The sequence below is a fragment of the Hemiscyllium ocellatum genome, chromosome 4 (genome assembly GCF_020745735.1).
Source record: "Hemiscyllium ocellatum isolate sHemOce1 chromosome 4, sHemOce1.pat.X.cur, whole genome shotgun sequence".
Classification (NCBI taxonomy): domain Eukaryota; kingdom Metazoa; phylum Chordata; class Chondrichthyes; order Orectolobiformes; family Hemiscylliidae; genus Hemiscyllium; species Hemiscyllium ocellatum.
In genome coordinates this window covers 133968163-133982579 of record NC_083404.1, presented here as the reverse complement: position 1 = coordinate 133982579, position 14417 = coordinate 133968163, and the positions used below count along the sequence as shown (strand labels likewise).

The 14417-nt window shown below is 40.2% G+C and overlaps 1 protein-coding gene across 4 annotated transcripts in view; it reads left to right on the top strand.

Moving 5' to 3' along the window:
• The window catches only part of LOC132815107 (intermembrane lipid transfer protein VPS13B-like), a 945713-nt gene that overhangs the window by 534752 nt on the left and 396544 nt on the right, over nt 1–14417 (top strand). For all 4 annotated transcript variants that reach the window (XR_009644627.1, XM_060823876.1, XM_060823877.1 and 1 more), the window contains exon 23: nt 12541–12775. Coding sequence is in view for 3 of the 4 variants with exons in the window: in XM_060823876.1 (XP_060679859.1) it covers nt 12541–12775 (235 nt within the window). In the remaining variant the exon portion in view is untranslated. The remainder of the gene's footprint in view (nt 1–12540; nt 12776–14417) is intronic.

Below are 14417 nucleotides of genomic sequence, written 5' to 3'. Positions count from 1 at the left end.
AGATGCACAGATAGTCTCCAGTATTGAGGAGCTCATGTAACTTAAGGGCAGAGCCAGGTTCCAGAGGCCACATGGAGTGTTTCAGAGATAAAGACCTTGCTGCAGTGTTTGAACGAGTGTGGGTGAGAGTCCTGTGATGGAATTAGTGGGCCTGAAAAGAAATTATCCCTAATTAATCACCAGGGTGAACTTCTTAAGTGGTGTTTCTTTCTCCACCAAGAGTAAAATATAGACAGTGGTGGTATAATACCCTTAAGTGACCATTAATTGCCTTTTTAAGGGCCTCAACAGGTCTCATTCACTCATACCTATTCTGTAACATTTCAAGCAGTTTGCAGAAGGGTGTTTTGATGGCAAGATGTCCATTCACTGGACTTCTGAGTGTTTCTGCCTTCAGTGGTGCATAAAATAACGCCACCTGTTTGAGTTGAGCACTTGTGATGACAACATTGAGCAAATTTGTACCAAAATTCTCAACTGGCCTAATATCTCCTTTGCACTGTCATGGACATGCAACTTGTCTAAATGGACAATTTACTTCTAATAGTGGCAGTGCTAGTTTCTGTGTGACTTATCACCTGATGTTAAGAATATCCAGTTTTGGGTTAGGCTTTAGGGAAAGTTGGATTAGTGACACTGTGAGTTGGTTTGAAGTTTTTGGCAGATATTTGTCATTACTTCAGATGTGGCATTTCTTTTTTCTGAAAAACTGAAGACCAGTATTAACTTATCCAGCTGTGGAAAGGAAAGATTTTTTTTTCCCTTCAGTTTTTCTTTGTCTTAGTGAATTTCATGATTTCCAGACACAATCCAGCCATGTGAACAAAACTTGGATTGGCTGTTTGAAATAACCTGTGGACTTCTGTGGACGATTCAGCCAGTTCTTTTTGCGCAATGATTAACTTCCTTTCTGGCCAGCAACTGAAAATAGAAAGACCTCTCTGCATTTCAGTAGCAATGTTTATATTGCTGCCAGGGACGCCATTGCCTCCAGAGATGTTAGCAGACACCAACTCTTGAATTGGCTTTGGACCCTCTGGAGGCTGTGGACGCAGCTCAGTTACTTGACTGTATAGCCGCTGATGGGATTGCTGGCAGCAGCAGCAGCAGCAGTGCTGTTAGGTAACTGCAGCATATAATTTGGACTCCATGCGGTTTCAATCAAACTCGTAAGGAACTTCCTCTCATCATACAATGAGCTCACTTTCACAAAACGTACTTAGTGGCTGTGTTTGCCCAATTATTAACTAAACTGCCATACCTAAAATTCATAAGCACAAATTGCAAGTGCCAATTCTAAACACACAGTTTATAGCAGTGGAGAAAAGTCAAGTGATAAAAAATTACTTTATTGCAAAAAGTGGCATTAAAACAGAGTTGATGTATTTTTTAACTTTTCAGTGAGATATGTTGCGCATAATTTATATTGTTGTAAAAAATGGAAATTCTACAAATTCTGATCACATTTTGAATACTTAGGAAGAAAAAGTATAACCATTAGTATTTCATAGTCCAGCTTTTACATTTATCTTCCTGAGCCTAAATATTCCTTATTTTGTAACTTATCAGGTAGGGGAAAGATTTCTTCCTCAGAAATTTGAAATTACTTTCTTAGGATGGACCTATTCATTAATTTTGCGATTCTCATGATTTTACAAATTATTCCCGTTCTATGTGAAAGCAAACAATACTTCAGTTGTGCCTGTCATGTTGTGTTACAGTAGCTGGAACCAGTTAAGAGGAGTTTGCTAGAATTTATGAAATATCTGGGACTGTAGAATGTGTCTGTGCAGTTGTTAAAGCAGGGATATAATTTTTGAAATTAGATTATCCCCCTCAATGTTATTTTGATTATAGTGCATAATATATTTTTGATGAAGGAATGGAATTTTAAATGAAGTTTAGAGTATTTCTAAAACTCTACTTGAAATTAAATTAACTTCCTATTAAAACTGAAATGTATGATTAAGCCACCAGCTAGTAGAAATAATTCAAACTGTATTGTGTAAAAAGAAAGTTATGAACATGATATATTCAGGATTTACAAGTTCTGATGTAATCCTAATTAAAACGAAACGATTCTATTTCAGGAATGTGCAATAACTCTTAATATTTAGCACATGAATGTGTTCAATATTGATGGAGGAATATGTTGCTACCAAACTGAAATCAGATCCTTGAAACAGAAAGGACGTTACCATGGAAAAATGAAGTAACACTCATTGCAGCTGTGATGCATTAATGAATAGGATATTTTTTTAAAAGATCATTTGTGTTTGGTGTGGCTCGAAGGGACTGAAACAGATGGTTTCCATGAACAGAATCTGACCCTCAGCATGAGCACTGTTACTGGCATATTACTTCATTCTCTTTCCCTTGATGAACAGTGTGTTGAATTATAACATGATTTACAGTTATAGGTTTGATTTTCTATTTACATTTGAACTCCTGATTTTATATTGCGTGAACTGTTTAACTTACTGACATTGAATCGGCAACCAGAATCTATTTGTGAACAGGAAAAGAGTGATAAATTGATTTGAAATTGAACTTCACAAAGTTCCAGTTACCTTGTGAACAAGCCTGCTGGTGAAGATATTTCTCCTATTTCTGTAACAGCATAACTCTATTGGTTTAATTTTTAGTAGAAATAAGGAATAATTTAGTGATTCTAGTTAACAAAGTTTGATTTTTGACCTTTTAATTTTGATTTTAATTCTTTTCTACTGGTGACATGAAGAAAATAATGCTGATTGAGCAAGAATTCCTACTCACTCATGGTTAATCCATTTCTTTATCTACCTGCCTAGGTTCCATTATCCTTTTTGCCTAAATGTGCTGTGAAGTGAAATAAAGTTTGCTATGGTTTTATTTATGTCAATACCATTGCCATTATTTTGGACATCACTGCATGAATGCACCATATGAAAGTGACATCTACTTTCTGGATACATTTTTTTAGCTTAAAACATGTACACCACTAAGCAATACATCGTCCACACTTGGAATTGTATTGTCATTTCTTCTCTAACCAAAGACACTGGAAGGAATGCAGCATTTCAAGAAGGCATCTCATCACCACCATCTCCAGGAAATTACAGATGGGCAATAAATACTACTCTATCCAGCAATGCCACATCCCGTGGCAATGCCATAGGTTTAATGTCAGTCAAAATTCCTCGGTATTTGTTAGAGGCAGAGACAAATGGACACAGGAGTTGGGAGGTCATGTTGTGGCTGTACAGGACATTGAGTAGGCCACTGTTGGAATGTTGCATGCAATTCTGGTCTCCTTCCTATTGGAAAGATGTTGTGAAGCTTGAAAGGATTCAGAAAAGATTTACAAGGATGTTGCCAGGATTGGAGGGTCTGAGCTCAGGGAGAGGCTGAACAGGCTGGAGCTGTTTTTCTTGGAGTGTTGGAGGCTGAGGGGTGACCTTATAGAGATTTATAAAATCATGAGGGGCATGGATAGGATAAATAGACAAAGTCTTTTCTCTGGGGTAGGTGAGTCCAGAATTAGAGGGCATAGGTTTCGGGTGAGAGAGGAAAGATATAAAAGAGACCGAAGGGACAACTTTTTCACACAGAGAGTGGCACGTGTATGGAATGAGCTGCCAGAGGAAGTGGTGGAGGCAGGTACAATTGCAACATTTAAGAGACATTTGGATGGGTATATGAATAGGAAGGGTTTGGAGGGAGATGGGCTGGGTGCTGGCAGGTGGGACTAGATTGGGTTGGAATATCTGGTCGGCATGGACGTGTTGGACCGAAGGGTCTGTTTCCATGCTGTACATGTCTATGACTCTATGACACTTCAGGGGATATTAGTAATGGACCAAAAAGCTTTGGGGTGATTCTAATCCGACTGTACCTTTTGATGAAGAGTCACTGTTAACTTCATTTTTTTCCCCACAGATGCTGCAACACCTGCTGAGTTTCACCAGCAATTTCTAGTTTTGTTCCTACTCTACCCTTACCCTTCTTCTCTACCTCCAAAGCCGGTATAATTGAGTATATTTAAGGCAGAGATAGGTACGTTCTTGTTAGGCAAGGGACTTGAAAATTATTGGTGGCAGATGGGAATACAAACAGATCAACCATAATCTTATTGAAGGTAGAGCAGGCCCCAAAACCCTACTCTTGCACCTTGCTTGTATAAGTGTAAGAAAGTTGATTGGGTGATTGAAAGCAACAGCGTGGGCGTATATTTATACCATTATCTCAATGTATTCGAAGAACCAGTGAGACCGAGTATCCAAATTCCAGCACACTTAGAACTGAGCCAGTTTCTGAACTGGCCTGATTTGTTCCATCCCTTGATTGTGGACAGTCTTTCCAAACAGAGAACAGCCAGGGAATTCCTAGAGGCATGGCACTCATCCACAGGTTCAATCAATAAGCACATCGACCTGGACCCAATATACCGACCACTGCAACGGACAGCTGGAACTAACAACTGGAAGCGGCAGATTCAAACCACTATAAATGCCGGAGGAAACATCACAGAAGCACTTCACAGGAGGCTTCCAAGCACTGAGGATGTCACTTAGACAGGGGACGAAACGTCTACAACACAAATTCCCAGCTCGGTGAACAGAACCACAACAACAAACACACGAGCGACAAATTTTCTCCCAAACTTTGAAGTCTTTCCTGGTATGAAGCCGTGAGATTTTTTTTTGCTGAACCCGTCTCCTCATATTTAATTTCTGTATTTAATATCCAGGCTTAAGAATGTGGACACTAAATGTATTATTCTGTGGTGAGAATGATTTCAAGAATGTGACTTGTGTACAGCTCATATATGGCCATCTTCAGTTGCTTCTTCAATGAACTTCCTTCATGAAGTCAGAGATACCCCTTGGCTCCTTAGAGCTCCTTAGAACCTTCCGAACTAATGGTTACTATCGTTTGGAAAGACAAGGGCAATAGGCACACGGGAAAGTCACCACCTGCAAATCCTTCTCTAAGCCACACATCATCCTGACTTGGATCTACATCATTGTTCTTTCGCTGTTACTGAGTTAAAATCCTGGAACATTCTAATAGCATTGTATGCACACCAGACAGAATGCAATGGTTCAAGCAGTTGGATCACCACCAGCTTTGCAAGGGCATTGAAGAATCGGTACTAAATGCTGGCCTTGTCAGCAAAGCTTACATCACTTATCATAAAATCCACTGAGTATTACAGTCCCACCTCTGGGCCAGTCATAAAGCACTGATCTAATCCTGTTTCACAGCATTTGATTCATAGCCTTGCATGCTATGGGATTTCAAATGTTCATCTGAATACTTATTAATATGTTGTGATGTTTCCTGCCTCTACCACCCTTTTGAGGCAGTGAGGTTCAGATTCTCATAATTTCTCCTTAAATCCCTTCTAAATTCCCTGTCCCTTACCTAAAATCTATGCAGATGCGAAATTAACACTTTCTACAATGCAAACCGTTTATTTCCATCAACCTTATCTATGCCTCTCATAATTTTGTGGGCCTCAATCAGATCTCCTCCCCCTGACCCTGTCCTATGAAGTCTGTCCTCTTAGCTGTCATGGTGAATGGCAATGGTCACATTCTGGTGAGTCTGCTGTGCACTCTTTCCAGTACAGTTTGTGTGGTAACTGGAACTGCACACAGTACTCCAGCTGTTGGCAACATTCTATGCAGCTCCAACATAACTTCTCAACTCTTGTGTTCTGTGCCTTGGTTTAATGTGCCTTCTTAACCACCCTATCCCCTATTCTGTTATCCTCAAAGACCTCAGGACCAAGGTTGTGCTGATCTTCATTGCTACCCAGCATTCTACCATTCATTATGCACTCTCTTGCCTTGTTGGTCCTCCTAACATGCACCACTTCAAAGATTTGCCCAAGTCTAAAGTGTGTATGAATTAAAAATTAACGATTGAAGGAAATACTCATTTTTAAGTCTGCATTTGAAGACCTGTTCAAGATGTTATCCATCCTGCACATGTTTCCAGGAAGTTCAGAAAGATTTCTTTTAAAATAACAAGGAGTTTTGAAAGGAGGAAATGATGGGGGAAGAGAAATTAAATGGAGGAAATTTGCTATCCTTAGTTTTTCTTAATAATATAAGATTTTTGGTTATTAAGGTGAGTGTGACAATTCAACACAGTTAGAATTATGCAAAAGAAATTGAAGAATTTACATTTTTATAGTCTCTTTCATGAGTTCAGGACCTCCCAAAATCCTTGACAAACAATGAAACAGTTGTGAAATGTTATAGGAAATGTGACGACATATAGCACAGAAATGCAAGCAACCAATAATGTGACAAAAACAGGTTGAGATATCTTATTCTGGATCAGTGGTGCTGGAAGAGCACAGCAGTTCAGGCAGCATCCAATGAGCATTGAAATTGACGTTTCAGGCAAAAGCCCTTCATCAGGAATAAAGGCAGTGAGCTGGAAGCATGGAGAGATAAGCTAGAGCAGGGTGGGGTGGGGAGAGAGTAGCATGACCGAGTTTGTTTCACGACATGGTTGAAGAGCTTCAGGGCAGAGGAAATGACCTGGGAGTTGCAGTGGGAGAGGGACTCCCTGAGATTCTTGTAGAGAGAGGAGGAAAACTTCTTCAAGGCAGGCATCTTATGTTGACCTGGACACTGGAGAACTTCTCTACTCTTCAGATAGTACCATTTGATTATTGATATTTCCCTGATTAGGCTTTCGAGGCTCACTAAACACTGTGCTAACGACAGGCTGGGGCTGTTTTCCCTGGAGTGTCGGAGGCTGAGAGATGATCTTCTAGAGGTTTACAAAATTATGAGGGGCATGGATAGGATAAATAGACAAAGTCTTTTCCCTGGGTTCGGAGAGTCCAGAACTAGAGGGAATAGGTTTAGGGTGAGAAGGGAAATATATAAAAGGGAGCTAAGGGGCAACGTTTTCACACACAGGGTGGTACGTGTATAGAATGAGCTGCCAGAGGAAATGGTGGAGGCTGGTACAATTCCAACATTTAAAAGGCATTTGGATGGGTATGTGAATAGGAAGGATTTGGAGGGATTTGGGCCAGGTGCTGGCAGATGGGACTAGATTGGTTTGGGATATCTGGTCGGCATGGACAGGTTGGACCGAAGGGTCTGTTTCCATCCTGTACATCTCCATGCCTCTATGACTCCTCTGATAGTGCCATGCTTCCTCAGCACTACAGTGGAGTATTGACCTAGATTATGTGCCCAAACCTTGAGAATGGTATTTGATTCAGGATCCAACTGGAAAAAATCCAAAATCTTTGTTTGGGAAGTAATCTGTTCACTGAGACAGTAATCCAAATAGTGAGACTCTGAAGCAGGTTCTGCCAGTGTTAAAAACATGGTCGAACTAGATGAGAGTTTTGATAGTGAACAACTGTGTTTCTGACTTCATATTACCTCATCTGGTGACAGAGCAACACCATCCAAGATGACTGAAGAAATTGCCATGTTTCTTCCAAGAGTACAATTTCTTAGGGATCTAAATAGTGCATTCTTCATGTAGAAATTTTGAATGAGTATTTCTTGCAACTATTTATAATCAGCCAATATTTAAAATCAAATGCAATTGAATTGCAAAAAGTTTATTTCCTTTAGCTCTGCTCCACTGTAAAAGTATATTTTAGTGTTTGGGCAGCAATAGGTATTGAAAAGATTTAAGCAACTAGTAGTGCATTGCCATCTTGGATACTATTGAGTGGTCAGTTTGTTTATATCTGGAATTTCTGGCTAGCAAGCCGGAAATTCCTGACAATGCAACCCCCTTAAATGTATTCAGCTGCACTTTGAATCACAGAATCTTCGTTTGCTGAATGACTTAGTGTGTGATAATGCTGAAAGCTTTGATTATGCGCCAGTCTGGTTTGCAGATCGTAAATGTTCCTTTTTTAAGCTATTATTGGGACAGTGTTGCTTAAACAAACTGACAAGAATTCATTATTGAAAAATAGAAGTTGAATTAAAAAAATAAATAGATTGTTAATTTAAAAGACTTTGATTGTTTCTGGTATAATGCTATTTAAGGCATATGCAGAGCTTAATTATTCCTTTGATCAGTCGTTTATTGATCCAAGGTTGTTTGTTTTGGATTTAAAACTCTCTTGTAATGTTGCAGATGTTTAAATTTCAGCAGATTTGCAACAATAAAGCTAGTTGCTATACTGATGTGCTGTATTTCATCAAATGTCCCCAAACAGTGTCTTTTTTTTAAAAAAGTGGTACTAAAGGTCATGCAGCTCATGGCTATGGTAAGCACATGTTAACAGTTTGTGTTTGAGATCTGTGTAATCCTTTAGTTGTCAACGCATCTACTGCATAAACAATTTATAGCTAATCATCCATCCAGTATCTCTTTTGTTGATTAATAACATTTTTTTTCCAGAATGAGCAAGGCAAGGCATAATGATTCTAAAACACCATTCCCTTGACAGAGCAGGTTCCTGTTCCATCTCTCAGTATTTATGGAAAGAGTATTTCAGCTCTGCATGTTGCCATTGCAGCTGCAATTTATTACAGTCAGCCATCAGCTTGTTTTTGTCCTCATTTGAAATTGTGTTATGTTACCATTTTACAGGAACCAACTAATGGAAAACATAAAAGTAATTTTTATGGAAGGCAGCCGAACCTTGTCCATCAGCTACCTGCTTTCCACATGCCATCCAAATAATCTTACGCAACACAATGTATGTGGCTTCAGAGCTGCAATAAACTCCCAGGAGCTGCTACTTGTCCTGCAGAGCACCTTAGAGTGAACCCTTCAGATATTTAAAAGAGGAAATTTAAGCTTTCAATGATACACAGTAGGTGTCTCCATGATTAGGCTGAAACCTGAAGAGGGGGTGAAATAGTATTTTATCTGCAGGCGTATCAAATGACAAATGTAAAACTTGATCCTACCATCTTATAAAAGAACTCTAGGTCTCATGCAAGTGCAATGTCAACAATGTAGACAAAAAATTCTTAACTTCTAACAAAATCCACCTTCATCTTAGTTGGTATCCACAAATAGTCTCTGGACTCACTGCTTAAAATGAGAAAGAACAATTAGCTGTTGCAATTTTGCCAGTTATATTACATTTCTGCCTTCCAAGAACAGTCTTGTTTCCTGTGCTTGGTTTTCGATCCAAGCCTGCGGCTGAAGTTGCTTTTAAAATGGCAACAGGTACCAGATTGGAGTCAGAAGTTGGAATGGAAAGTTAGATAAGAGTGAACAGTAGCAGAGCCAGGCAGTGGTTGGTGTGCATGGTTTGCGTGGTCGGTTATTAACAGAAATTGCGCTTTCAGGGCAGATGCCAAGATAAAGGAGTAAGGGGGGCATTATTAAGGTTCATCACTGAATGTGTTGCGGCTTGTTGGGGCTGATGCCGACACCACACACAACAATTTGGTCCCTTTCCAGTGGGCCTAATGTCCTTCGAAATATTTTTCTGTACTCCTTGACACTGTGTGATATCCTTTAGTTTGTGGAAAGGAGATCTGCTTTGGAGTCAATTATTTGGCAATCAGGTACAGTGCCCAGACTGGTGGAGCAGACGAGGTGTTATCGTGGTTGTGAAGCTGGAGGAATTGGCTTCAGAGAGAATATTGGTGTTTGTTTGCTTCTATCCCAACTTTGAAATTCTCCCATGGAGGATTTAGTGAAGCTAATGCACTGAATGTGCAGGGACGATGGTTAGATTCTCTGTTGTTGGAGATGGTCATTGCCTGGTGCTTGTGTGGCACAAGTGTTAATTGTCACTTGTCACCTCAGATTTGGATATTGTCCAGGTTTTGCTGAGTTTAGATATGGACTGCTTCGGTGCTTGTGGAGTTGAATGGTGCTGAAAATTATGCACACATCAACAAGCATCCTCAGTTTCAACTTTATGGAGAAAAGATCACCGATTAAGCAACCGAAAATATTTCAATCTAGGGCACTATTCTGAGGAACTCCCATGGGGTGTCTTGGTCCTGAGATAACTGACCTCCAATAATCACAGCCATTTTCCTGTGTGCAAAATATAACTCTAACCAGTGGAGTGGTTTTGCCTGATTCACATTGACTCCACTTTTATCATGGGTTCTTGATGGCACACTAAGTTAAATGTGGTCTTGATGTCAAGGGCAGTTACTTTCACCTCCCCTCTGGAATTCAGCCCTTTGGTCCATGTTTGAACCAAGACTCTCATGATGTCAGGAGCTGCGTAGCCCTGACAGAACCCAAACTGGGTGTCGCTGAGCAGGTGCTGCCTGATAGCACTGTTGATGACACCTTCCATCACTCCATCACTTTACTCATGATTGAGAGGAGACTGATGTGGCAGTCATTGGCCAGGTTGGATTTCCCCTGCTTTTTCTGTACAGGAAATACCTAGGCAATTTTCCACTTTGTCGGGTAGATGCCAGTGTTGTGCTGTCATGGAACAGCTTGGCTAGGGGCACAACAAATTTTGGAGCATAAATCTTCAGTGTATTTGCCAGAATGTTTTCTTGGCTCATAGCCTTTACAGTATTCAGTGGCACCAGCCTTTTCTTGGTATCATGTGAATTGAATTGGTTGAACACTAGCATCCACAATATTGGGGAGCTCTGGAGGAGGCCATTAATCATACACCTACTTTGTAAATAGGACTTGAGGCATGCATTTTAACAAAGGTCTGGCCCACCCAGATCAGTGCAATAGGCTCACTTTCTTCAGCTTTTAGTTAGTGTAGTCTTGGTGGAAGGACATGCTATGGATAGGACAACAGTCAGTCCACCTCACCTGTGAATACCAGTTCCACCTGGAAGTTACTCCTTGGCTGAGTCCCCAAACTCACCATCTACAAGACTGAAGTCAGGAGTGTGGGTGGAATAATTTCTACTGTCTTGCGTGAGTGCAGTTCCACCAACACTCATGAAGATCAGTGTCGTCCATGATGAAAGCATCCGATCTGTTGGCACTCCACCCATCACTTCCATCAGATTAGATTAAAGTCATGACTGCAGTTCATTTTAACTACACTATTTAAAAACAATTCGTCTTTTAGTTTTTGCTAGATTTGTACTCAATAGTGACCTTCAAAAAATAATTGAATAAATAATTGGTGGGGAGAAAAGCATAAAAACCTCATAAGTAATTTATATTTTACACTTGTAAGAAGTAACAGCACCAAATGGCATCAATACACAGATTTAGTCTTCTGCTGCCCAGCTATTCTTGATATTTATTGAAATTTTGTTCAAAATAAATGATCAGGTTGGCGTAGCTGTTGAGAATTCACTTGGAAGGAAAGGGAAGGGAGAGAATGCATGAGAGGATTGGATTGATTGGTCATCATCTCACCCAAAACTACTTAGTCTCTTCACACATTCAGACAGTCAGACTTTATAAACATATAAATGAATGCAACTTAAGCAGTTTTAATTTCTAACTTTGAAGGAAGAAGAGGAGTTGCATTTGCAGATTTTTTTTCATAGTCTCATGATATCTCGTAGTCCGTGTTTAGTGTGAAGTAAATGGCAGCCAATTTGTAGACAGCAAGACCCCACAGTGACCAGATAATCTGCTTTACTGTTGTTACTTGAGATATAAATATTAGCCAAGGCACGAGACAGAACCTTCTTGCACTTCTTTTGAATAGTGTTACCAGATATCTTACGAATAGAACAACTGGAGCCTCTGTTGTCTTCAACACTTCCGAATTATTAAATTGGTATGAGTTGTCAATGCAGCATAATAATTTGTGGAGACATGCAAAAGAGTGGAGTGAGACTAACTGGAATGCTCTGGGGAAGTTTCAGTTGGCCAAATGTCATCCTTCTATTTATTGTGCTCCTCATCTTTTCTGTTCTCCTTTATAATAATTTTCCTTCATGCTTTCCATTTCTTGGTTTCTTGCCTGTCTCCTAACTCCTTGCTTCCATTAAATGTTTTTGGTATGCATTATACCCTGCTTGCCTCTCACTCATTGTGTTTTATCTCACCCCTGCTGACTTTTAGTCTGTCATGCCTTGCTATTTCCCCCTTTTCTGCTCACCTGTTAGACAACTGGAAATCAGCCCAAGGCTCCAAACTTGTGATAACCATTCAGTAGTTTGTGTGGCTTCTCAAATGTGTTGTATGCTTAAAATTGGGGCTGATCTTCTACCTCATTTTCCCACCCTTTTACCATATCCTTAATCCCCTTAGCATCCAAAAAAATTGTTCTTCTAATTTTTGGGTGGACTCCAACACTTGACCATTCAAAGCTATCTGGGGTTGAGAATTCCAAACACAGGTGATACAGGTAATCTTCTTGACTTGGAAACTATTCTGCAGAGACTGTACAAACTACTTGTTCACATTGATCTTGAATTTGATATGCAAAAGGATTAGTAATTTTGAGATTTAAGATTGATTGCTCTTAACGAACATTATTGTTGAAAGAGACATTGTTATGTAATTTCTCATTTTGTTCTGCAGAACATTACAATATCATTTTTAGAACATATGAGTGGAAGTCAATAGTGACTCATAAAATTCAACTAAAAGCAGTGCTTATTTGATTTATGATGGCACTTCTTTATTTTTCACTTTCAGCTGGAGGTTCAGTCATGTTGTGTATTCTTTCCAAATGAGAGCCTGCCATCTCCAAGTACCATCGTGGCAGGTGACATCCCAGGGACGGTGAGGAATTGGTACCATACTGAAGCGAATATGCCTGGGACTTTGGTCATCTGCTTACCTCAGATAAAAGTGATCAGTGCGGGCCACAAATACATGGAACCACTGCAGGAGATTCCTTTTGTTATTTCACGGCCTATTCTGGATGAAGGTAGGTTCTATCTGCTGTATGGGTTTAGATTTGTCTGCTCAGTTTCTTGACTTGAACCTCTTTCAGCCCTTGGCACAGTGTCGACAAAGTTTCAAGGATCACACCAAATTGTATTAATTTACTCTTTATTACTTTAAAGTAAAAATGTTCTTTATTCTGCAATTCCTTTCATTAATTCCACATACTAAAGTTATTGGCTTAACTTACTACTGGTTGCTACTGAGGATTTGAGCAGGTTCATAGCTCCTTGAAAGTGGAGTCGCAGGGAAGTAGGATAGTGAAGATGGTGTTTGGTATGCTTTCCTTTATTGGTCAGAGTATTGAGTACAGGAGTTGGGAGGTCATGTTGCGGCTGTACTGGACATTGGTTAGGCCACTTTTGGAATATTGCGTGCAGTTTTGGTCTCCTTCCTATCGCAAAGATGTTGTGAAACTTGAAAGGGTTCAGAAAAGATTTACATGGATGTTGCCAGGGTTGGAGGATCTGAGCTACAGGGAGAGGCTGAACAGGCTGGGACTGTTTGCCCTGGAGCATCAGAGGCTGAGGGGTGACCTTATAGAGGTTTACAAAATTATGAGGGGCACGGATAGGATAAATAGACAAAGTCTTTTCCCTGGGGTCGGGGAGTCCAGAACTAGAGGGTATAGGTTCAGGGTGAGAGGGGAAAGATACAAAAGAGACCTAAGGGGCAACTTTTTCACACAGAGGGCGGTGTGAGTATGGAATGAACTGCCAGAGGAAGTGGTGGAGACTGGTACAATTGCAACATTTAAAAGGCATTTGAATGTGTATATGAAAAGGAAGGATTTGGAGGGATATGGGCCGGGTGCCAGCAGTGGGACTAGATTGGGTTGGGATATCTGGTCGGCATGGACAGGTTGAACCGAAGGGTCTGTTTCCATGCTGTACATCTCTATGACTCGATGTTGAACTGTTGTTTCCACATGACCCTTTGTTTTTGACTTCCTTTCATCAAAATGACATTAATGAATCTGAAGGGAAATTCGGGAGAGTTTTCTTAACCTGGATCTTGGTTAAAGATTGGAACCTGCTATCACTTGGAGTAGTTGAGGAATCCTAGCTGAAGCTGCGTAAGTATGAGAGAAAGGAATAGGACGATATTCTTGATAAGCTCACCCGAAGTGAGTGGGAAGTTTTTATGAGGTACAAACAACAGCATAAATCATTTAGACAACAAAGCAGTAAATTTAGTGAGATCAAAATTTTATAGATTAACAAAATAGATTAGGGAGATAGTGGAATAGTGGTAATCTTTTGCAACTAATAATCTAGAGGTTGAGGCACACTGGGGATATGTGTTCTAATGGCAACTGATAAAACTTGAGTTCACACAAGTAACCTCCAAACCCAAGACCACTACCGCTTCGAAGGACAAGGGGTTCACATCCATGGGAACGCCACCACCTGCAATTTCTCTCCAGCTACACTCCTTCCTTATTTTGAAATATATTGCACTTCCTCCAGTATTGCTGGGTCAAGATCCTGAAAATCCCTAATGGTACTGTGAATCAACCTACCCCAATGGACTGCAGTCTTTCAAGAAAGCAGCTCGCAATCACCTTCTCAAGGTCAGCTAGGGAATGGCAATTAATGCTGGCCTAACCAGTGATGTCTAATGAG